Source organism: Rhinatrema bivittatum, chromosome 12 (assembly GCF_901001135.1).
Source record: "Rhinatrema bivittatum chromosome 12, aRhiBiv1.1, whole genome shotgun sequence".
In the NCBI taxonomy this organism is placed as follows: domain Eukaryota; kingdom Metazoa; phylum Chordata; class Amphibia; order Gymnophiona; family Rhinatrematidae; genus Rhinatrema; species Rhinatrema bivittatum.
In genome coordinates, this window is record NC_042626.1 from 22045627 (window position 1) to 22067402 (window position 21776).

Genomic DNA, 21776 nt, shown 5'->3' on the forward strand with positions numbered 1-21776 from the left:
GCTAACCCCACCTTGCACAGAATGTCTTCCGGGAATCTATTTAACTGCCTAAAATAGTCTTAATATAATATGACATTGTCACAATCCCTCACCTCATATCATTCAAACAGCAAGCAAGGTAAAGAGAGCATTTCTTAGGTTTAAATAGAGACTGCTTTTCAGGTCACAAGATGGATTGTTCTTTTTTCCACAGATACACAGACTGATCAGTCCCATGTAGGACAGGACTCATGGGGGTAGGAAAGAGAATCAGAAGATCCATTATCCGGATTGTAGCCCCCCCCCCCCCCCCCCCATAGGAAACCGGGTCTGATCATAACTCTGATCTCTCAGATTGGGTTGCTGGGACTCCCTCTGACCTACCTCCCACTACACTATCAGATGATTTGTCCTTAGCTGTTGTCATTTATTTTACAAAGATGGCAATCTTCACTGGATCCTCCAATTCTCCTGGCTCATAACCATTTCTTCCCCATGAGTCCTGTGTGTCTAGTTTTCCACTGAACTTAAAATTAATAAGTGCAATGCAAGTAGCCAAAAGTAAGTGCCCAATTCAGAAAATTGAGTTGTTCAGAGTGGCTCATAAAAAAGTATAGGGAACTGTTTAGGGTAACTAGAAAGAATATTTTCTTCCCAGCTTCAAAAATCATTGAATAGACCAAAGGAACTTTTTTGAATGGTTCAACATTTGACTGAATCGCAGGAACAGAATTCTCTTCAGTTAATTTTTGGCTCAGATTTTTGCTGATTATTGTGTGACTAAAGCTAATCAGGAGTAGAAGAGAGGGAGCTATTACTACAATTGCAACTTGTTGATCCTGAAACATATCTGGAAACATTTGAAATGGTTTCAGGTACAGAAGTGGAAGTTAAGTTGCAAGGCTTAAACTCTTATGTGTTGGACCCTTGTCCAAATGACAAAGAAATAAATGTATTGGTCTTATTTCAAATAGAAAGCACTCTATCGCCAAGATACTAATGTAAGACCCTCTATTCACGAGTAACACATTTCAAAATAGCTTCTCGTTTACCATAGGGGTCTAATTTACTTTAATAAATCCTGCAAATTTGCTAAATTTTTCTAATTTTCTTTAAAAGAAACCATACAAAAATTATAGGGGAAATTCCCAATTAGATACCATATGATTGAAAAGGAATACTTATCCAGAATAACGATCGAGTCCCATAAGTCCCGACATGGCCATGTTTCGGACAATTGTCCTGCTTCAGGGGAAATCACGGGTCGTCTTTCCAATAACGTTGATGCGGCGAAATCACTGCGAAACTCCTTTTTTTGCGGGCTCTCCTTTAGCCCGCGGTTGGACCCTTGTCCAACATGATTTTTTGTTCTATAAAAAGAGGAATTTATAGATTTGATAAACCAATCCCTGTCAAACTGTTGTGCCAGGGGTGTTCAAAAAATCTTTAGTTTGCCTGGTGTTAAAGGGCAATCTCCCAAAAGATCTTTCTAACAGTTATAGACCTAGGTCATATTTATTGTCTTTAAGAAAAATTTTAGAAAAAGTTGCCTTTTCCTAAGTACAAGTTTCTAGATTCTAGGGAGATCTTGCATGAGAACCAATGTGGTTTTAGAAATGGACAAAGCTCAGTGTCTGTGTTGATCTGTTAATGATTTACTACATACACTGGATTCTGGAGGCGATGTCTTAGTAATTTATCTAGATATCACTTCTGCTTTTGATTCAGTGCGTCATTCAATTCTGCTAGCAAGATTAAGAGAAATAAGGATGGGGAGTCACTTCTAACCTGGTTCAAATATTTCTTGAGGGCCCGCCAGCAACAAGTTAAAGTGGGATCCTCTAGATCAGAATGGTTTAATTCAGCAGGGAGTGTACCACAGGATGCAGTTTTATCCCCTACCTTATTTAATATTTTTCTTTTTTCATTATGTGGTCTATTAGATTCTTTTAATATATTTTTTAAATCTTATGAAACATAGAAATGATGGCAGAAAAGGACCAAATGATCAATCCAGTCTGCCCAGCAAACTTGTGATAGCTCACCCCCAGGTCAGTTTCCCAGATCATAAACCTTGATGGTTGCTTTTTGAACCCAATTTCCCTTTACCCCTCACCATGGAAGCAGACAGCAATGATGGAGTTGCATCATCAGTATGAAGGCCCATTGGTTAAGGGTAATAACCGCCCCACCAGCAAGTTACCCCATGCACACTCTTCTTCATTCCCATCCTCTAGCCTTTAGGGATCCACAGTGTTTATCCCATGCCCCTTTGAATTCTTTCATTGTTTTCTTATCCTGATGTGCAGATGTATTTTGTAGTCCAGGATGTTATGTCTTCTGCCATTTTATGAATATCAGAGTACTTAACGGCAGTGTAAAAAAAAAATGGATGGATATTAATGCCATTATAGATTTCAAGGTTACATAGACCAGTAATTTTGGATAGGTTATCAATAAATGGGGATCAGATTGTAGAGCAAATAATCTTAGTGTGTTTTTGACAGTTCCTTAAGTTTGTTCCACAATTATAAGTTACAAATGCTTCGGCATTTACCACAGTATTTGGATCTGTTCGACTTTTAATATCAATAGACTTCTATAATTCTTTATATATTGATCTGCTGAAAAAGTGCCTACAGGTGCTTCAATTACTGCCAAACTCTCAGTATATTTACTACTCAAAATAGTTCAATTTGAACATAATACTCCCCATTTACAACGTTTACACTGGTTGCCCATACCTCAGAGATTAAACTTCAACATTTTGATAATGGTGTTTAAAGCCTTGCAGCCTGATAAGTCCCATTTATTTAAAAACTAAGGGGGTCATTTTTCAAAGTGATCGCATGTGATCACTAAAAAGGGGTGGCATCAAAACTGGAACAGGAGGAGTCGGGGCGGACGCTGCGAAGACAGCGTGGACGGCGAAAAGGTAAAGAAGCCTTTTTGCTTCCAATTTTGCACCCAATAGCACCACCTTTTACGATGGTGCTATTGGGTGCGAAAGCCGGCAGCGATCTCACCACGGAGGTGCGATCACTGCCGGCTATCGCAGGTCTGCCCCCCCCCCCCCCCCCCGGCACCACACGATTCACAACGCCGCGGTAGGTTAGAAAATCTAGGCCTAAGTTTGTTATACAACTCATCTAGAAATCCGTTCTCAAGGCCAATGTATTTTGGAGGTGCCAGCGGTAGGCGTGGCCAGGTTGCAGTGAAGAAACTTCTCAGGAACTATAAAAATGTATTAAATCCCTGGACCTTCTAACTCAGATGAAATAAAAATCACACCCAAGTTAATTGCAATAAATATTTCTGCTTTATGGATATGCGCATATCAAGAGAACCTCTGACATGAACAAGTCTCACCAGAGCATTTTCTCTTATTCCCTAAAAGTTAGCATGAATTGCATAGCTCAGCATTCTTAGGACATCCTGACCTGTAAACTTCCATTTCTCCTTTTTTTTTAATTTTAAGCAAGCATAGATAATTACTTTTTGGCATATTTTTGTATTTGCATTGCTAAGCACGTCGGAACATCTTTCTTCTGTAACCTTTAACCTTCTTCCTCTTTTCATCCTGTCCCAGACCTCTGATGTTAGTCTTCCTGCACAACTGTAAGAATTCAGACCTGCTAAAAATATTCTAATTGCTACTGTCTAATATGTGCAGTCACTAACCTCTGGCCCACTTCTTATACCTAACGCTGCAAGAAGCTGAAAGCAGAGCTTGGCTAATCATGACAGCAGGAGACAAGTTAATCGTGCTCTTTCTATTATTGAAGCCAAAACGTGAAATTAAATGCCAGTAGAGTTGACACATCCAGAATATAATATTGTTTAGAAAAATGCTTAAAACCATTCTTCTTAGTGAAGCATTATGTAGTGTGCATTGATTTGGTAGCTTCATTTATTTGTAATATTTTCTAGTGGTGTTATGTTTTGTTTAAATTGTATGATATTTTAATGTTTGGTTGTTTTATTGTACATGTAATCAGCTCAGCATGATTTTATTCTTATGAGCAGACTATAAATATTTTTAGTAAATATTTTTAGTCCATGCAAAGCACCAGCTACAAGTAAGCAACTTTTTTTTTGTGTTTGTGTGTATAACTAGGCATATTTTGCATATATGCTAAGACACTGAGTCACCTGTCCATACTTAAGTGTATCAGGGAGATGCTGCATTGATCAGTGTTTCCTGTATGTATTTTTAACTGTAGCTGAGCAATCTATCCATTCAGTCTGCCCAGCAAGGTTACAATAGGTCACCCCCAGGTTAGTAAAAGTCACATAGGGAAAAAATGGTCAATGTATTAGAATATAAGGCAATTTATGCTTTTTTTTTTCTTTTAGCTCTAGTCCTTCGTACAAGGCTTTGTAACTCCCTGCTGTCTCCCCTCCCTCCCTCCCTCCACAGAGTGCAGCTTCCCCTCTTTCCCCCACTTCTACTGTGTGGAAAAGACCCTTGCCTGGTAGGCTCTGACAGCATCTCCCATTGTGTTACCTAGGCTCAATATTCACCTCTTGGAGCAGGAGTATGAGTTTTGGATGAGCAACCGCAGTGTGATTGTTTCACTGGGTGGAAAGAATTACACACTGAATCGGTATAATGTCCAAGTGGGAGAGCCAAGGTAATGTTGCTCACTTTTCACTTCCTTTATAGGCTGTACAGCAAAGTAAGCAGTCCTAATGACTTTGCAGAATAAGTAGTGCTAGTGGTTAGCTTTCTAAATGTGCAACTGCGTCGAGTTGTAAACATTAGTTCTCAGGCGTGGTTTGTGTAAAGATAGAGGATGCCCCTTGTTTTTCTGGCTTAGCCAGGTTAAATATATAGAATATAACCAGGGGACCAGGAAAGAACTATATACTACATACATATAAATCTCCGGTGTTCACAGTCAATATAAAAATAGCTATTTCTGTACAAGCGGAAAGAACCTGTGCTCTGGAGTAGGAGTGCTCACAGGCTGGATCTAGTCTCAGAAATTCCAGACACAGGACCTAAAACCTCTTTATTTTTTTCATTTTTAATTTCTTCTTCTTTTATATGTTAAATTAACAATGTACTTACCATCTCTTAATGCATGGGCAGTATATTCCCACTTATTTTATGTGCAAAGTCTTGTCTGTTCATTTTCTTACTATCTCAAACCTCTAATAGCAAGAGAAACACTTATCTTAGACTCTGATCTCAAGCCAATATCGGATAATTTTAAATTCCGATTCATTTAAGAACGCCAACGTTTTGCCTCATCTGCTGCTTCAGGGCTTAATGTTTTCTGTAAAAGAAATAGTCATAATCAGCTTACATCATCTTGGCATTAACTTATTTTACAAATCAAACACTAACTTTTTAGCATCCATATTAGAAGCAGGTTTGCATGCATATTCCTTGCGGCTATACCGGCATTTAAAATGGCAGCTTTTCTTGGCAAATTCACAAACTACGCGAGTGAAATTCAATGCCCAGTTTTACGTCTATATTAATTGGTTGACAGGTAATCCACAACATAAAATCAATGTGCCCCATTCTATGCTGGTATTAAGTCCCAATGACAGAATAAGCTCCATCAAAAACCAGGATTCAATATATGGGTGTTTATAAATGTGGGCACTGTGCAGCTTGTGAAGGAATCTAAATATGTGCATACAGAAAAGGGGTACTAACTAAAACATTCTACCACCTGTGTGTCCACATATGTTGCACATATCGTGTGTCCATGCAATAAATATTATGTGGGGAAAAACACAGAGAACACGACTAAATGAGCACAGGAGCTGTGCACGCAACCGGAAAGAGAATGCACCAAGTGTGCAACCTTGTATCCAAAAGGATCATTCCTTCCGAGACCTTATATGGTTTGCAATTAATCAAGTCTCACTACATCCAAGGGGAGGCAACAGAAATAAAAACTTATATACATTGGAACAAAAATGGATTTTCAAATTGTAGACAGAAGAACCATTGGGGCTTAATACCAACATAGAATGGGGCACATTGATTTTATGTTGTGGATTACCTGTCAACCAATTAATATAGACGTAAAACTGGGCATTGAATTTCACTCGCGTAGTTTGTGAATTTGCCAAGAAAAGCTGCCATTTTAAATGCCGGTATAGCCGCAAGGAATATGCATGCAAACCTGCTTCTAATATGGATGCTAAAAAGTTAGTGTTTGATTTGTAAAATAAGTTAATGCCAAGATGACGTAAGCTGATTATGACTATTGCTTTTACAGAAAACATTAAGCCCTGAAGCAGCAGTTGAGGCAAAACGTTGGCCACGTTGGCGTTCTTAAATGAATCAGGATTTAAAATTATCCAGTATTTGCTTAAGCGTCAGAGTCTAAGATAAGTGTTTCTCTTGCTATTACAGGTTTGAGATAGTAAGAAAATGAACAGACGAGACTTTGCACATAAAATAAGTGGGAATATACCGCCCATGCATTAAGAGATGGTAAGTACATCCGTTAATCACTTAACATATAAAAGAAGAAGAAATTAAAAATGAAAAAAATAGAGGTTTTTAGGTCCTGTGTCTGGAATTTCTGAGACTAGATCCAGCCTGTGAGCACTCCTACTCCAGAGCGCAGGTTCTTTCCGCTTATACAGAAATAGCTATTTTTATATTTGACTGTGAACACCGGAGATTTTTGTATTTAGCCAGGTTAAAGTCACTCCTTCATAGGTGAGTGCTTCGTATGTCCCAGCTGCAAGTGTTGGTGCCGTGAGGCTACACTACCCATAGGCCTCAGTGCTGTGCTTTGTGCCAAACCTGAGCTGAGCTTGGATCATGGGAAGCAAAATCCTTGGGGTTGGCTTTTCTGCGTAACTTTGACATTTCACTTCCGCTCCCACAGACCGGAGTCCTACAGTGTCGACCTGGAATTAGCAGGAAATCTCACTGAAGGTAAATTCTGGCTCCACCTGCTTTAATAATAGAGTGTGTGTGTGTGTGTGTGTGTGTGTGTAACCCTATCAGCATGCACAGCATCATATGAGATGAATTATTGTGCCTTCCCCCAAGAGCTTAAACCCTGTTTGGGCACAGGGTCACACCATGAGTGATAGCTAAGAACCAGAAGCAAGGTGTTGAAGTTCACAGCTCTGTTAGGACGGACGCTGCATTACCAGTCACTGTGTCTGCTGTGTATACTTCGTTTTGGTTTGCTCCCTTTCAGTATTGCGATAGTTTTGATTCAGGGCACAGTGCTGCATATGTAGCTCATAGCCTAATGCCGGTACCTGTGGGGAAACAAATCCATTTTAGTAAAGAGAGAGTGGTTTCCTTCTAGAGTTTTACCCCAGATGACAGTAATCCTGTTCCCTCCCGAGTTCTTGTATGCTTGGTGTGCTCTGTTTTTGGCTCAGATGAACTTTAAGGCCTGCAGAGTGCCTGTGTCTGTGTCCACCTGCTCTGTCTGAGCTCCTTCCTGTATTGTAGAGGCAAGGCAGGAGCTCTGGGCCGAGCTGAAGTCGGCGGCAGAGTCCGGATGGGATTTCTCTTCTCGCTGGTACGCCGGTGGAGTAACGAAGCAGACGGGAACCCTGCGGGACACAAAAACGAGCGCTATTGTCCCTGTGGACCTGAATGCTGTGCTATGCCAGACAGAGCGCCTCCTGGCCTCCTTCTATAAAATGCTGGGTAAGGACAAAGCATCAGAGATGGGATTGATGAGAGATTTCAGTTGTACGTTTTCAAGGTCGGTGGTGGAGGGATTAGTGAAAGGAGATGTGAGATCTAGATCCAGGCTCGGTTTAGGTGACAGTGGTAGAAGTGATAAGTGGTGGGGCATTTGAGTGCCTGTTATAGCGGGGGGAAATGATGATGGTTGCAGTCTGCTGTTAGTAACGGGTCTGGATCTGGGAGACTCTCGTTCTCTGCCTTGATCTAGAGCAGAAATGGGAGCAGCACTTCAGCATCCAGAAGTGAAATGCAGGCAGTGGATTTATTTCTAGACATTTGATTACACGCCTTCCCCCGTTACCTTGGATTAGAGGAGCGGAAGAAGTGTGAGAGGTAGGGGAGGGGAAAATTTGTGAACAATCTAGGAGACAGCTAAGAGAAGGGGCAGAGTAGAGCTGCTGAGCTTCCTCTGATTATGGCAAGCCGAGAGGAATTTCCTTTAGTTTTCTGTCTTGGTTTAAGGAAATTTGAGTAAAGTGCAGAAGTTTGAAGCAGCCCGGACGAGGCGCTTGGAAGCAGTGCAAGCAGTTTTCTGGGATACAGCGCTAGGAATCTGGCTGGATTTCAATCTTGTTACAAAGCAGAGGAACAAGGCGTTCTACCCTACCAACCTGGCCCCTCTATGGGCAGAGTGCATCATGGATCAGTCGCTTGTTGAGATGGCAGTTCGGTACCTTGAGGTAAGACAAGCCCCCTTTTCTGCTCAGCCTTAAACTCACCCCTACTGGGAAACCCTTTGGTCTCTGGTGGGTTTACGGCCTTTACTGCATGACCAGGGATTGGATTGTTGCGCAGTGCCGAAGTCGTGACTTGCAGGGAATGTTGTAAAAATGTCCTTACCGCTCCGTTTTCTTTCTGTGTGTGCGCGGCGGGTAATAGATTACAGCAACTGTCAGAGGGGCAATCAACACTTCTTCAATATGGCCACAAAAATGAAATGAAGGAGGGGATAGGAAGCGAGCAAAAGCATTAATCGCTCATTCTCCCTCTTCACTGTACACCATCCAGGCTAAGCAGCGAAGTAAAATCATCTGCAAATCTGAATTGTAGCTTAAAAGTGGGCAGCACCAGCACCACTATCGGTCCCAACTGTCTTTTGGAGTTGATAACAAGGAAATTGACAGATAAGCAAATGTAGTGTCCTTCAAGGACCAGTAGCTCACCTAGGTGCACAGATGGGTGATATCTGACAGCACGGGCATGTAACACTTTTTTTTTTTTTCCTGGAGCTTTCCAGAAGATTCAGAGATTGCTTCTCCCCTCCTGGGCTTGCTAGAATAGCTCCAGCAGCCACGTGGTGTGGTGGGTGCCTGTTTGCCTCTTCCGGGTAGAACTAATGGTTGCCTTCCCTAGTTCTGCTGAAAACTCTGCGCTTTACCACGCGTGTTTTAAGTGAACCTTCTCACTTTTGTGTGTTTAGTTAGGATTCTCGGCATTTTTTAAGTGGCATTTTTCCATTCCCCCTTTTGTGGCAGTTTGACAGACCTTCCAGGCCATGGGACCCCCTTGTCTTCTTCTTGGGCTGTCTGTTTTAAAATGTATTTTCCCTTTGATTTAGCATTATCTATTTTTTTTTTCCTGACAAAGCCAGCAACTTAGTGTCCATACTGTGCTCAGAAGATGTCGGTCACAAGCTTTCACAAAACGTGTTACAAGTGTCTTCCAATGCAGCATCTGCTCCAAGATTGATCTGTCAGATGAGTCTTATCAGGAAGAAGTTAAGTTCTGCCCTACTAGGCCAGCACGGACAAGGCTATAATTGCGATGGAGGAAGGTACAGAGAAGGGCTACCAAAATGATAAGGGGAATGGAACAGCTCCCCTATGAGGAAAGACTAAAGAGGTTAGGACTTTTCAGCTTGGAGAAGAGACGACTGAGGGGGGATATGATAGAGGTGTTTAAAATCATGAGAGGTCTAGATGTGAATCGGTTATTTACTCTTTCGGATAGTAGAAAGACTAGGGGGCACTCCATGAAGTTAGCATGTGGCACATTTAAAACTAATCGGAGAAAGTTCTTTTTTACTCAACGCACAGTTAAACTCTGGAATTTGTTGCCAGAGGATGTGGTAAGTGCAGTTAGTATAGCTGTGTTTAAAAAAGGATTGGATAAGTTCTTGGAGGAGAAGTCCATTACCTGCTATTAAGTTCACTTAGAGAATAGCCACTGCCATTAGCAATGGTTACATGGAATAGACTTAGTTTTTGGGTACTTGCCAGGTTCTTATGGCCTGGATTGGCCACTGTTGGAAACAGGATGCTGGGCTTGATGGACCCTTGGTCTGACCCAGTATGACATGTTCTTATGTTCTTTTGTTCTTATAGAGCTGCATCTACTGCAGGAGGCCTCATTGTGCTGAAGATCCTCTGATGCCAAAGCCTAAAGATGGGCCCTTTGAATCAGCCCGGTCTCATTCTCCCAGCTCACACCAGGCATTGGGTTCTGAGCACTCAAGTTCAGAGCTGAGGAGAAGGCAGCACAGGCATTGCTACAGGGGAGCAAATGGCCCCTGCCCAAAAGGTCTTGCTTGCCCCCCAGCCTTGGCTGGCACTTGTATCCTGCTGTGGTGGCTGCTGCCTCCAAGCTTGAGTCCCCGTCCCTCCTCTCCCCTCCCCTCCCTCCCGCAGCCTGTGCAATTGAAATAGATGTTTGAATCACATGGGGCTCCATAAATGGGATCCTGCCAGGTCCTTGTGACTTGGCTTGGCCACTGTTGGAAAGAGGATACTGGGCTTGATGGACCTCTTGTTATGGCAGTGTTATGTTCTTATCTTCTAAATGCAAAGTCCCGTGGTTCAAACGTCTGTTTGAACTACGGGATGCCCTGAAATTCAAATAGTAGATTGAATTATGTGGGGCTTCATATATTCAGAACATATGTTTCCATTTCATCCTGTTAGCAGTCCAAACAGGTGGGTTATGTTCCCCTACTAGCAGATGGAGGCAGAGCACGCTGATTTATCCATTGACGACATCTCAGGCTGCAGGAAGGGGGAGGGGGTAGAAGGGACGAGGGCTCAAGCTGGAAGCCACAGCCACACTGAGTCCTAGGTTGGTTAGAAGCTCCATGGGGGTGGGGGGAGAAGAGAGAGTTTGGGATTTGAGTGAAAACAGGAACCAAAAAAAAAATTGGTTGCAGGAAGGGGAGGCTGGGGATTTGGGGAGAGCGGAGACTCAAGGACTGGGGGGAAACTGAGGACGGATAGAGTGAAGGCACAGACCAGGGACTTGGGGATGGGGAAGAGCAGAAAATCAGACTGAACAAGAATTGGAGGGGAGAAACAGTGGGGATGATTGGGCAGAGTTAGTGGTAAGAGAAGAGGCTTAAAGGAGTTGGGACTGAGAGATGAATGACCTGGAGGACTAGAGAAGGCATTGGAAAGGAGAGGAACTGGATGGATCTGGGAAAGGGTTAAGAGGAACTGGATGGATCTGGGAAAGGGTTAAGAGGGTGGGGATGGGGATGGGAAGATGGGGGTAAGAGACAGGAAATAAGTGACAGAAGGTGTTGGGGAGGGAATGAGATGCAGAGAGTAGAAATGGGGAGTTAGGGTGAAAGGCTGGAGGAGGAGTAAGGAGGGCTGGGGAGGATGTGAATAGGAGATGGAAAGCTGATGGTGATGACTAAGGACTGGAACATTAGGAGGTGTAAAATTTGAGTGGACTGAGGAGAGAATAGAGAAAAAACAGATATAGGGAAGGAGAGAGGAGAAATACATGAAAAATGGAAAGGAGAACCTTGGAGGAAAAAAAATGATTGAAATGAGAAGCTAGGCCTAACTCAAAAAAAAAAAAAAAAGCCCAGAACAATTATGTAAGGATCTGTGTTCTTTGTGTGTGACCTGGGTGAGGGATTTTGCTAGCAGGTGGTGTCTGGGTATAGCAGTCTGCCTGCTGTATTGGTGCTTGAGTCGGTGTAATATTTGCAGTGCTGTTCTGTAGAGATGTGCAGGCCTGAGATCTTGTTTTTTGGGGTTTTGTTTTTTTTTTCAGGGGTGATTTTGTTCTTCAGGTTTTTTTTTGGTTTGGTTTTTTTTTATTCAGTTTATTTGCTAAACTGAAAAAAAAATTAAAAACAAATTCCAAAATCACCAAAAAACACCTCAAAATAAAGAAAATAGAAATGTACAGCTATGCAGCATGGGACTGAAGTGATGTCACTTTGGTGTCTGTTTGCCATTTTTAGATGAGAAGAGGATGGGAGCACATTCCTACTGCCCTCTTATTTATAAGGGTATTCAGTACTGGGAGGAAGAGTAGGGGTTATTTTAAAAAAAAAAAAAAAAAAAAAAAAAAAAAAGCTTCTCTGTCCAGAGACTCCACCAAGGAGAGGATACATCAGCACTGATTGAGAGAAGTCTGAAATGTTTTCTTCCACTTTCTAAGGAGCTGGGCTTAGAGGGAGGAAACTACCTCTCATTCAGGACACTGATCACGGCAGTCTCTGCAGGTTCCAGCTTTGAGCTTTTGGGTCACACTGACAAGCCTTGCAGAAAGTTGGTCCTCCTGCTGAGCCACATCAACTCTTGGATTAGCAATCTTTTGAGGAGGAAGATCAGCGCCAGGTGGCAGAAGTGGTTGCTGAGCGTAGGAAGAGTGCTGGCCCTCACTGGCAGCAATGCATCCCAGAACCCAAGACTGGCGCGGAGAGCGCCTGCCTGTAAGCACTGCCCTGGGTACAAGAACGTCAGTCCCACACATCCACCTAGTGGGAGCATATGCTCCTGCTCACTGATCAACTGGGAAATTATTCTTGTGCTCGGACTCATTTTTTTTTTGCATCTTCAGGAGTTCCTGGAATGGTTTGATCCAGCACCTTGAAAAGCCCGAAGTGGTGTGGCTGTTCTCGTGCCCTGTCGCACCTCCAGATGTTGTGTGACTAGATGCCCGACTTGATGGCTCTGCTTGTAGATGTTGAAGGGGAGTGCAGGCGGTGGGGCCCTGTATTCCTGCAGTATACAGACATGGGATGTCCCGTAACTAATACACTATCTTTGGTATTTTACTCATTCTTGGACTGCTAGACGCAGAATATTAAGTCCAAGCAAACAAATGTTACTCTGTTACTTTGCCTGGGGTGGGTGCTGTGTTATCCTTAGGCAGTTTTGCCTGTGCTACTTCCCTGGGTCTTTGATTTGATCCTGCGTGGGGCCCTCACACCACAAACACGAGTTTTGTGTTTGTATTTTGCGTTGGCTAATATGCTTTGCTTAGAGCAAGATAGAAATATAACAATTTTTAAAAATGCTGTGTGTTGCTTTTTAAAATGCCGTCCTGTGTTTGTCCCCTCAGGAGAGCGAAGCATTATCCTACCGGAACGGGATCCCTACCTCCTTGTACCAGTCTGGGCAGCAGTGGGATTTCCCCAATGCCTGGCCCCCTCTGCAGCATATTGTAATTGAGGGTAAGCAAGGAGCATGATCCTGGGCTAAGGAGCCAGTCTCTAGCTGGCCCTATACACAGCTTCTCTGTGGCAGGAGCCATGTAATGCTTCGTAAAGCCAAAACCTCTATAAGAGGTGGGGAGATGGGCATCTAAATGGCAGGGAAAACCTAATCAGTGCAATGCAATATCAGTGTGCGTTAAGGGGCGCCGATCCACCTCTACATGCTAATCTACACTACATGCTAATGGGCTGCCGTGGTAAAAAGGAAATTGTGTGCCCCTAGCGCCCCCTCGGCAGCGGCTGCCTGGGAGAGGTGGCCGTCAACCACTTAGGAAAACGGACGCTCAATTTTAGAGCAACCATTTTCCTAACCTGACCACTGGCACGCTTTTTTTTTTCCCCTCCAACTTAATATCACCACAATATTAAGCCAGAGGATGTTCAGAAAAGCCGGAGGTGCACATTGTTTTTTGTTTTGCATGGAGGGGGAATAGATAATAGCCTCATCAACATTCATTTGCATGTAATGAGCGCTATTACCTACGCACGTTTTAGACGTGCTAGCCCCCATTTTGCATTGGGGATGTGGACACGCGTCCAAAACGTGCGTCTGATTGCGGGTTAAACGTGCACTGCAGCCAGCACACAGTATAGCATTGGCCCGAATGTGAACAAGTGCAGAGTGATGCACATAGGAAAATAATCCCAACTATAGGAACTATTGGGAAACGGATCTCAGCATCATTGTGGACAATACATTGAAATCTTTTATTTATTCAATTTACATTCTGCCTGTCAGACACTTTTTTTTTTTTTTTTAAGGTGGATTACATTCAGATACTGTAGGTATTTCTCTGCTCTCAATGGGCAGTGGTCAAAAAAGCAACTAGAATGGTTAGAAATTATTTGGAAAGTAATGCAGAATAAAACAGACTATCATAATGAGTATGGTTGCACCTTGCATATAGTGTGCAGTTCTTGTTGCCCCGTCTGAATAAAGATATAGCAGAATTAGAGAGGGTGTGGAGCAGGGCGACCAAAATGATAAAGGACAGACTGTGACTCCCTTATGAAGGGAGACTAAGCAAGTTAGGGCTCTCTAGCTTGGAAAAGAGACGGCTGAGAGGGGCCCTGATAGAAGTTTATAATATCATGAGTGGGGTGGAATGGGTAAATAAAGGTTGGTTATTTACCCTTTCTAATAATGCTAAAACAAGGGGGCTCTCCATGAAACTGAGAAAAGGATTTAAAACAAGTTAGTGGACTTTTTTTTTTTTTTTTTCCTGTCAATGCATTATTAAGCTGGAGAATTTGTTGCTGGAAAATGTGGTCAAAGGGTTTAGAGAAGGTTTGGACCAGGTTCTGGAGAACAGGTCCATTAATACTTGATTAGCTAGGCAGAAACAGGAATCTTCCAGGTATATTGGTGACCCAGATTGGCCACTGTAACAGATGAGATGCTGGGCTTGATGGAAGTTTGCCTGACCCTGTGTGGTGCTTATGGTGCAAGGAAAGAGATCACACCCTACAAATCTAGTTTTCTCTAGGACCCATACTGCCGCTGGAACCCCTGGCACTATTTATTGGGTGAATGGAGTGTGTTGTGCTACTGTAGGGGGCTTGCCTCTCATTGGCTGCTGTGTAGTAGGAAAGCCACAGGGTCTGACAGGGTTATGAACCCCAGGACTGGGCAGCACTATAGGAGTCTCAGCATTGGCCTTTACACATTCCTTTCTCTCTGATCTTTTTAAACAGGTTTGGCTAAGTCAAGTTCAGCAAGAGCTCAAGAAATGGCCTTTCAGTTGGCCCAGAACTGGATCAGAACCAACTATGCAGCATACGAGAAGTATAAGGCCATGTTTGAAAAGGTAAATGTTCTCGGTACGTTGGAAGAGTGCAGGCTGGCTGAAAGCTGCTGCATTACCAACCCACAAGGCATCACTAGGTGGACAGACATTCTTCCACCCAAGACTTATTTTGACTTTCCCAGTAAAACTGTTAGGTTTCCTAGCCTGTGTCAGGAGTGTTTTTTTTTTCCTTCAGTCTGCTTGTTTGATCTGTGCTCTGCCCTTACCATTTATTCCCAGACTGTTCCAAGGGCCCTACAGTGCAGCTGTCTTGGGACCCTAGTCTGGGACTTCCTGTTCTATTCCTTCATACATGCCTGTTTGGAAAATGTCACTGAGCTCTTTGCCTAGCTCATGTTCTCTTCCTCTCTCTCTCTCTCTAGTATGATGTGAATGGAGATGGGAAGCCAGGAGGAGGTGGAGAGTATGATGTGCAGGTAAAGGTGGATTTGAACTTGGAAAGCGCTGCTGAAAAGCTATTTACCAGGTTAGGTGCAGTGCATCCTCGCCATTACCAGTGCTGTAGGCAGGGACAGACCAGGTAATGGGGTGGATCCAGCCCTAAGCTTGGAGATGCTGCAGGAGTGGAAATTGGCTTCAGTGAATCTAATGCTGGGGATCTCTGATCTTACAGGAGGGATTTGGTTGGACAAACGGTGTGGCGTTACAGCTCCTTGAGCGCTACGGCAGCCGACTGGTATCGGGTGCAGACACTGTTGGCTCTTCCCTGGCTGCTGCCGTCCTGCCTCTGCCTCTTCTTCTCTTACCTGGAAGAAGGATTTGATTACAGATGTCCAGTTTTGGCTTCCAGGTAGTAGCAGCAGTCTAAGCTCTTCACTGTGGTGAATAAATGTTAAAAAGAACCTACCTTTTTTGTGTGTTGTGTTTCTCTTTATTCGGATGGTTTATAGTTGTCCTAAATAACGATCGTATAAAAAATCTTCATTTGCGCATCCACAAGGAAACATGACATGAAGCTACTTCTCTTAGAAGCTACAGCCCTTCTGGACCTGATCATAGCGAGAGTGCGTTTCTCACAAACATCACGAAGGAAATAGCTGCACTTCCTTGATTTCCCAAATGCTTTCATGGTAACTCAATGTACGAGTCCTGCCATGTGGAAGGTCTCAGATTCATCACCTGAGTGTGAGGTCTTCTGCCCCACGGATGGGCTGGGGAGCAGAATTCACAAATGGGGAGGGGGGGGGTAGGTAGGGATGAGGAAGTCAGTGGTGGGCTTCAGGGTTCTGGAAGCTGCCCTGGTGCACGGCCCCTGGCCCAGGACTCTGGCTATAATTGCCAAACAATGTATTGGGGGTGGGAAGAGCTTTAAAAAAAAAAAAAAAAAGGGAGGGGAGAACTTCCTGGCAGTTGCAAAAGAAGGCTCCTGGTGCCAGGATCTTAACGAAGTTGAACACCCAAAGGAGGAACAAGAAAACTGCTGAGTGTAAAAGAGTTTTGTAACCTTTGCCGCATGTTTTGATTTCTTTTAGTCTGCATCCTCCCTGTCTCTTCTGGGGTGAGGAAAGGAAGACCTAATAACTCCTGAGCATCCCAACAGGGATGAGGGCTGCCCTCTACTCCTGCCTCCCATACCTGCACCTCGGGGAGAAGGGGGAGACTCCTAGCAGTACTCAGTTTAGACTGAAAACATTGCTGGCGAGAACTGGTCATGTAAATATGCTGCGACTCTTGCTAGAAATTCCTCGTCCTCAACTAAGTTGTGACTTCTGTACAGCGAGTTATTGTCAATGCCTCCGTCCCTCTGCAAAACGAATGCCTGCAATGAGAGATCCAAAATCCTTTTACTGAAAAACGATTTTATTGTCACCAGGCAGTCTACAAATGCTTAGCCAAGAAACGGACATCAAAAGTGAGCAGCTTCGTGGCCCGACTGGGACCCCAACCCTTAAGGACCCTGGTGTTAGCGTTAAATAATCCAATATAAACGTGTTTTATAAAGAACAGGAACACTTCCTAGAAAAGACGTTTCAAGGCTAGAGAAAAGCCACCCTTTAGAAAAAGGATTCTTTGTGTGTTTTCTTCACTCTGCTCTGAGCAGCGCCCCGAGGGTCACAAGGCATGGAGGGGGAAGAGTGCATGAGAGAGGCTGTGGCCCAGCTCAGTATCTGGGCAAGGAGCCTAAAGAAGAATAAAAGGCAGCCCATGCATGAGAGGTGTAAGATCGCTGGGCCTCTGAAATCCAGGCAAAAAGGCACTCAGTCCGGCTCTCCCGGCACTGGGGGTAGGGTTTGCAGGCGGCAGCAGCAGTTCTTCTAAACCTTTACTGCCCCAGACTGTAGCAGGTCCCTGTACTTTTGCAAAATCTGATGCCGAGGAGCAAGGGGCTGTGTATTTGGCAGCTTGGTTGTACGGATGCTGTGATAACTCAGGTAGGTGGGTAATGCTGTAACCATGGAAAATGTTCATTCTCTCTCTCTAGTGCCAAAGGACATTTTAACCCAGCTTCCATACTAATCCTCTTAGACTGAGCAGTCAGGAGAATGCTATGCTACTCTCTGGCAGGGTTTTCTGTACCTTGCTCACCAGCACAATATTTTAATGTGATATTTTTAAAAGTATGAAGTGTCTTGGGAAGGGCAGGGATTCTCCCACAAAGGTGGTTTTTTTTGTTTGTTTGTTTTTTCCAGTTCAGCCATGTCTTGCACATGTCGCTGCAGTGTCTCCATTTCTTCATCTTGAGGAAAAACTAGCATTGATGACCGCTGGAGGAGTTTGTTCACAGAATCCCTGCTGCAGGATGGCTGAGAATGAACTTTAAATTGGTCATATGAAAAAAAAAAAAAAATGAACAGAATGATAAAAGCTTCTGTTTAAACAGTATGATTTAAATACTAGCGCTTTTGGAAAATATATATTCATTTAGGTTCCTTAAAATCCACTTTTGGCAATAAGGTAGCCTAGTCCTCTTGAAGCCTGCACTCTGGAATTGTCTGTCCCTGGGTTCAGCCAGCATTCGGGAGCACTCCAGGTACGCCACTGAGAACAGCTCCCAGCTTCCTTCTGATCCAGTCAATGCAGAAAAGAAAGCCCAGGTGATCTTGGCACAGGAGGGAGTGGAAGAGCAGAAGGTCTATGCTTTCTTGTTCATCAATTCATAAACTGAGTGTAGCCCTCTGCTCCTGTCACGATGACGTCCATCCAAATCCGCATGGCCTCCGCCGATGGTGCCACCATGTAATAGAGCCTATCATGGGTCTTCACACAGAAGGTGAGTGCAGGGTTTGGACTCTGCAAAGAGAGGGTTAGGGGAGTCAAAGGTCAGTAATGGGAAAACACAGAGCAGAATAGTTACCTGTGGGGCCCTGAAGAATCCCTGACTTTTTCATCTATTTGATTTGAAATTTGTCTTTTCTTGATGGAAGTTGCCTTTAATTTGTGGTTCTGCTCAACTTCAGTACAAAAATTTAAAGAAACAGGTGGCCATTTTTATTTATTTATTTATTTTTTTTAGAAAAGGGCAACAATCCATAAACCTACCCTCTCTCTCAATTTAAGATGTTCTGTATGTATCTAATGTGCCTCTTGTTATACAACTACCATTTATGTTCCAAGAAACACTCCTAAGCCGTATCACTGCATACATTAATGTCAACAAAACTTAAACTGCTGTCAGCATGGTCTGCATTTTCCAATACAGAACATGGAAGTAGATTAACCTCACTTTCCCATAAACCCCAATATACCACCTTAAGCAAAGTGCTCAACCCACCTCCCCAAAAGCAGGCTCTTAAAGTATAGGGGGGGGGGTGGGGGCAGAATCCCTCTCCCTGTTAAACAAAAAAGCACCCCCCACACCTCATCTCATTACCACACAATCAGCTTTCTTCTCCCAATGAGTCACCACCCTTAACATTAGGGCTCTCAAAAGCCAAACAAAGTTAACCTTTGCCTAGCTAATCAACTCCTAATAACATTATCAAGCACATTCAAGTCCAAATCTCCTCATTTGGAAACTTCTGGGGCCCATAGACTTCGACCCCTCCAGAGCACCTGCAATTCTGATATTACTGTTCCTTATATTCTTGTAAATCCATTTTTCCCTCTATCCTAATCTTTTTAATATAGATGACCCCTGCACCTTCCATTATTGTGTTAATGGCTTGTGTTACTTATCTCAACTGTGATTCTTCCTCTTTGACTCTCTGGCAGCCTGGGTAGATGATCACGTGCAATCCTATACCCACACTAACACCAACTACCCTGATCTCAGCCACTCGTCATCAGGCCCATGTGTGCCCAAACCATCTCTGTTGGCAAACCACCCCAAGCCTTGTCTTTTTTTTTTTACTCTTAATTCCCATAGGACCACCACCCAGGCCTCCTCATTGCCCTGCTACCAATCCACATGGCCAACAAGACCTATGATGCTGCTATGGTTTAACATCTAGCCGCCTCCTTGGAAACAGGACAGAGCTGTCTAAACATTGCTCAGTTCATTAAAGGCTGTAATTATAGGCATTCTGTGCAGGTTACCCCAGTCTTCCTGGAAGTAGCTGTACCACTCTGTCCATTGACTTGCACTATCCCCTTAGTGACCCTCTAAAGTTTCATATGACTGGGCAAACATGCCAGGAACCCTCCCCTTAGCATTGCACTCTGCTAGGCTATTCCAGGTACCTTTCCTGCTTATTTTACTGAGCATCTTCTCATGTTTCTTTTGTATCTTCCTTCCTGCAACTTCATATCAAGACCCCTCCCCCTCTGATCTTTCTTTTTTATGGAATATTGTCATATTCCCCATCTGTAACAATGGTCCACTGAGCCCAACATCCTATGTCTGAAAACAGCCAGCCATGATCTGTTGGGTTCATTCAAGTAACCTAATTAGGAAAATCCATTCCCCCTCTCGCTCCCAGAAGTTTGGAAAGGAGATATTAGGCTAACAGTAACTTAAGGACCTCTCTTCCTGACACTAGGCCAAACTTTAGACTTAGCAGTTTCCTCCTGCTTCTCTGTATGTTCAGATCAATTGGAACAAGGGCTTGGATCGGATGCCATGAGCCTGTCAACTACCTGGGGATGTTCCCCCTATTTTATATCCCCACCACTGCAGGGACCGTCCTCAGCCAAGGGCCATGCACCAGGTCTCTTCCTGAGAGCCTGCAATCATAGGCCCCGAATCTGGCCACTAGGTATTGCCCTTAAGCAATGACACGACTCCCTCCCCAGGGCACTATGAATGCTGCTTCTGCCAAAGCAGAGATCGAAGGAGGGACTTTCTGCATGGCAGTGCGCAGCACAGTACCTGAGCCACTGGCTGATCCCTTCCAAACTTTACTTTAAACTCTGCTCTACTGCTAGCCTTCACCACATTCTCTAGGAACAAAACAAAATACTAAAAAAACAAAACTCTGATTTAAACTTGGTAAAGTGGTAATTTTAACTTGCAAAATTTGACAAAATATAATTAAACTTGCTACTAATTACATTTCATGAAAGGTCCCCCTGGTCCTGGTATTGTTAGAGTAAATAATCATTCCCTATTTACTTTTCAACATCACTCATCATTTTGTAAACCACTCTCATATCCCTTCTGTCATCTCTTCGCCCAGGTGAAGAGCCCTGACTTATTTAGCCTTTCCTCAGAAGGGAGCAGTTCCAGCCCCTTATCATTTTACTTACCCTTCTCTGTACGTTTTCTAATTCTGCTCTCTTATTTTGAGATGCAGGCACCAGAACTGCAGCTGCCCCATGGATTGATACAGAAGCATCATTTTCTGTTTTGGTTTATTCTTTTCCTAAAGCTTCTTAACGTTGTTTGCTTTTTTTGGCCATTGCGTACAATTCTGGTCGCCGCATCTCAAAAAAGATATAGTTGTGATGGAGAAGGTACAGAAAAGGGCAACCAAAATGATAAGGGGATGGAACAGCTCCCCTATGAGGAAAGGCTGAAGAGGTTAGGGCTGTTCAGCTTGGAGAAGAGACGGCTGAGGGTGGATATGATAGAGGTCTTTAAGATCATGAGAGGTCTTGAATGAGTAGATGTGACTCGGTTATTTACACTTTTGAATAATAGGACTAGGGGGCATTCCATGAAGTTAGCAAGTAACACATCTAAGACTAATCGGAGAAAATTCTTTTTCACTCAACGCACAATAAAGCTCTGGAATTTGTTGTCAGAGGATGTGGTTAGTGCAGTTAGTGTAGCTGGGTTCAAAAAAGGTTTGGATAAGTTTACGGCTATTAATCACATTTACTTAGGGAATAGCCACTGCTATTAATTGCATCAGTAGCATGGGATCTTCTTAGTGTTTGGGTAATTGCCAGGTTCTTGTGGCCTGGATTGGCCTCTGTTGGAAACAGGATGCTGGGCTTGATGGACCCTTGGTCTGACCCAGCATGGCAATTTCTTATGTTCTTAGCTTATTTCAATGTGTTTCTCCAAGGACATCAGCATCCTTATGCTGTGTGATAAGTCCTGTGATAGAGCCCCAGCAGTGTGTACCCATGATTGGGGAGGGATCCTATGCAAATTGCTTTACATTGTCCGCATTAAATTTAATCTGCCTCTTAGATGCCCAATCTCACAAGAGCCTCTTGTAATTCCTTAAAATACACTTGTTTTAACAGTTCTGAATAATTTTGTCAGTTGCAGCTCACTCATTGCTCCCCTTTCCAGATCATTCATCAATGTGTTAAACAGCACCAGTCCCACTACACATCACAGTCACTCCACCATTCCCTTCTCTTCTTTGGGAAAACCGACCGCTTAGGCCAGTGATGGTGAACTCCAGTCCTCGAGTGCCACAAACAGGCTAGGTTTTTGGGATATCGCAATGAATATGCATGAGAGAGATTTGCATACAGTGGAGGCAGTGCATGCAAATCTCTCATGCGTGTTCAGTGTGGA

The 21776-nt window shown here is 43.6% G+C and overlaps 2 protein-coding genes across 19 annotated transcripts in view; one reads left to right on the forward strand and one right to left on the reverse strand.

Moving 5' to 3' along the window:
• TREH (trehalase) overlaps window positions 1-15778 on the forward strand; it is a 30296-nt gene extending 14518 nt beyond the window's left edge. For both annotated transcript variants that reach the window (XM_029573127.1, XM_029573126.1), the window contains exons 8-15: window positions 4491-4613; window positions 6843-6892; window positions 7427-7627; window positions 8132-8349; window positions 12962-13073; window positions 14811-14923; window positions 15286-15339; window positions 15537-15778. In XM_029573127.1, the coding sequence (XP_029428987.1) occupies window positions 4491-4613; window positions 6843-6892; window positions 7427-7627; window positions 8132-8349; window positions 12962-13073; window positions 14811-14923; window positions 15286-15339; window positions 15537-15686 (1021 nt within the window). In that variant the 3' untranslated portion in view covers window positions 15687-15778. The remainder of the gene's footprint in view (window positions 1-4490; window positions 4614-6842; window positions 6893-7426; window positions 7628-8131; window positions 8350-12961; window positions 13074-14810; window positions 14924-15285; window positions 15340-15536) is intronic.
• A 1749-nt stretch (window positions 15779-17527) lies between these two features.
• The window catches only part of PHLDB1 (pleckstrin homology like domain family B member 1), a 103893-nt gene continuing 99644 nt past the window's right edge, over window positions 17528-21776 (reverse strand). For all 17 annotated transcript variants that reach the window (XM_029574276.1, XM_029574265.1, XM_029574269.1 and 14 more), the window contains one exon: window positions 17528-18154. In XM_029574276.1, coding sequence (XP_029430136.1) covers window positions 18014-18154 — 141 coding nt within the window. In that variant the 3' untranslated portion in view covers window positions 17528-18013. The remainder of the gene's footprint in view (window positions 18155-21776) is intronic.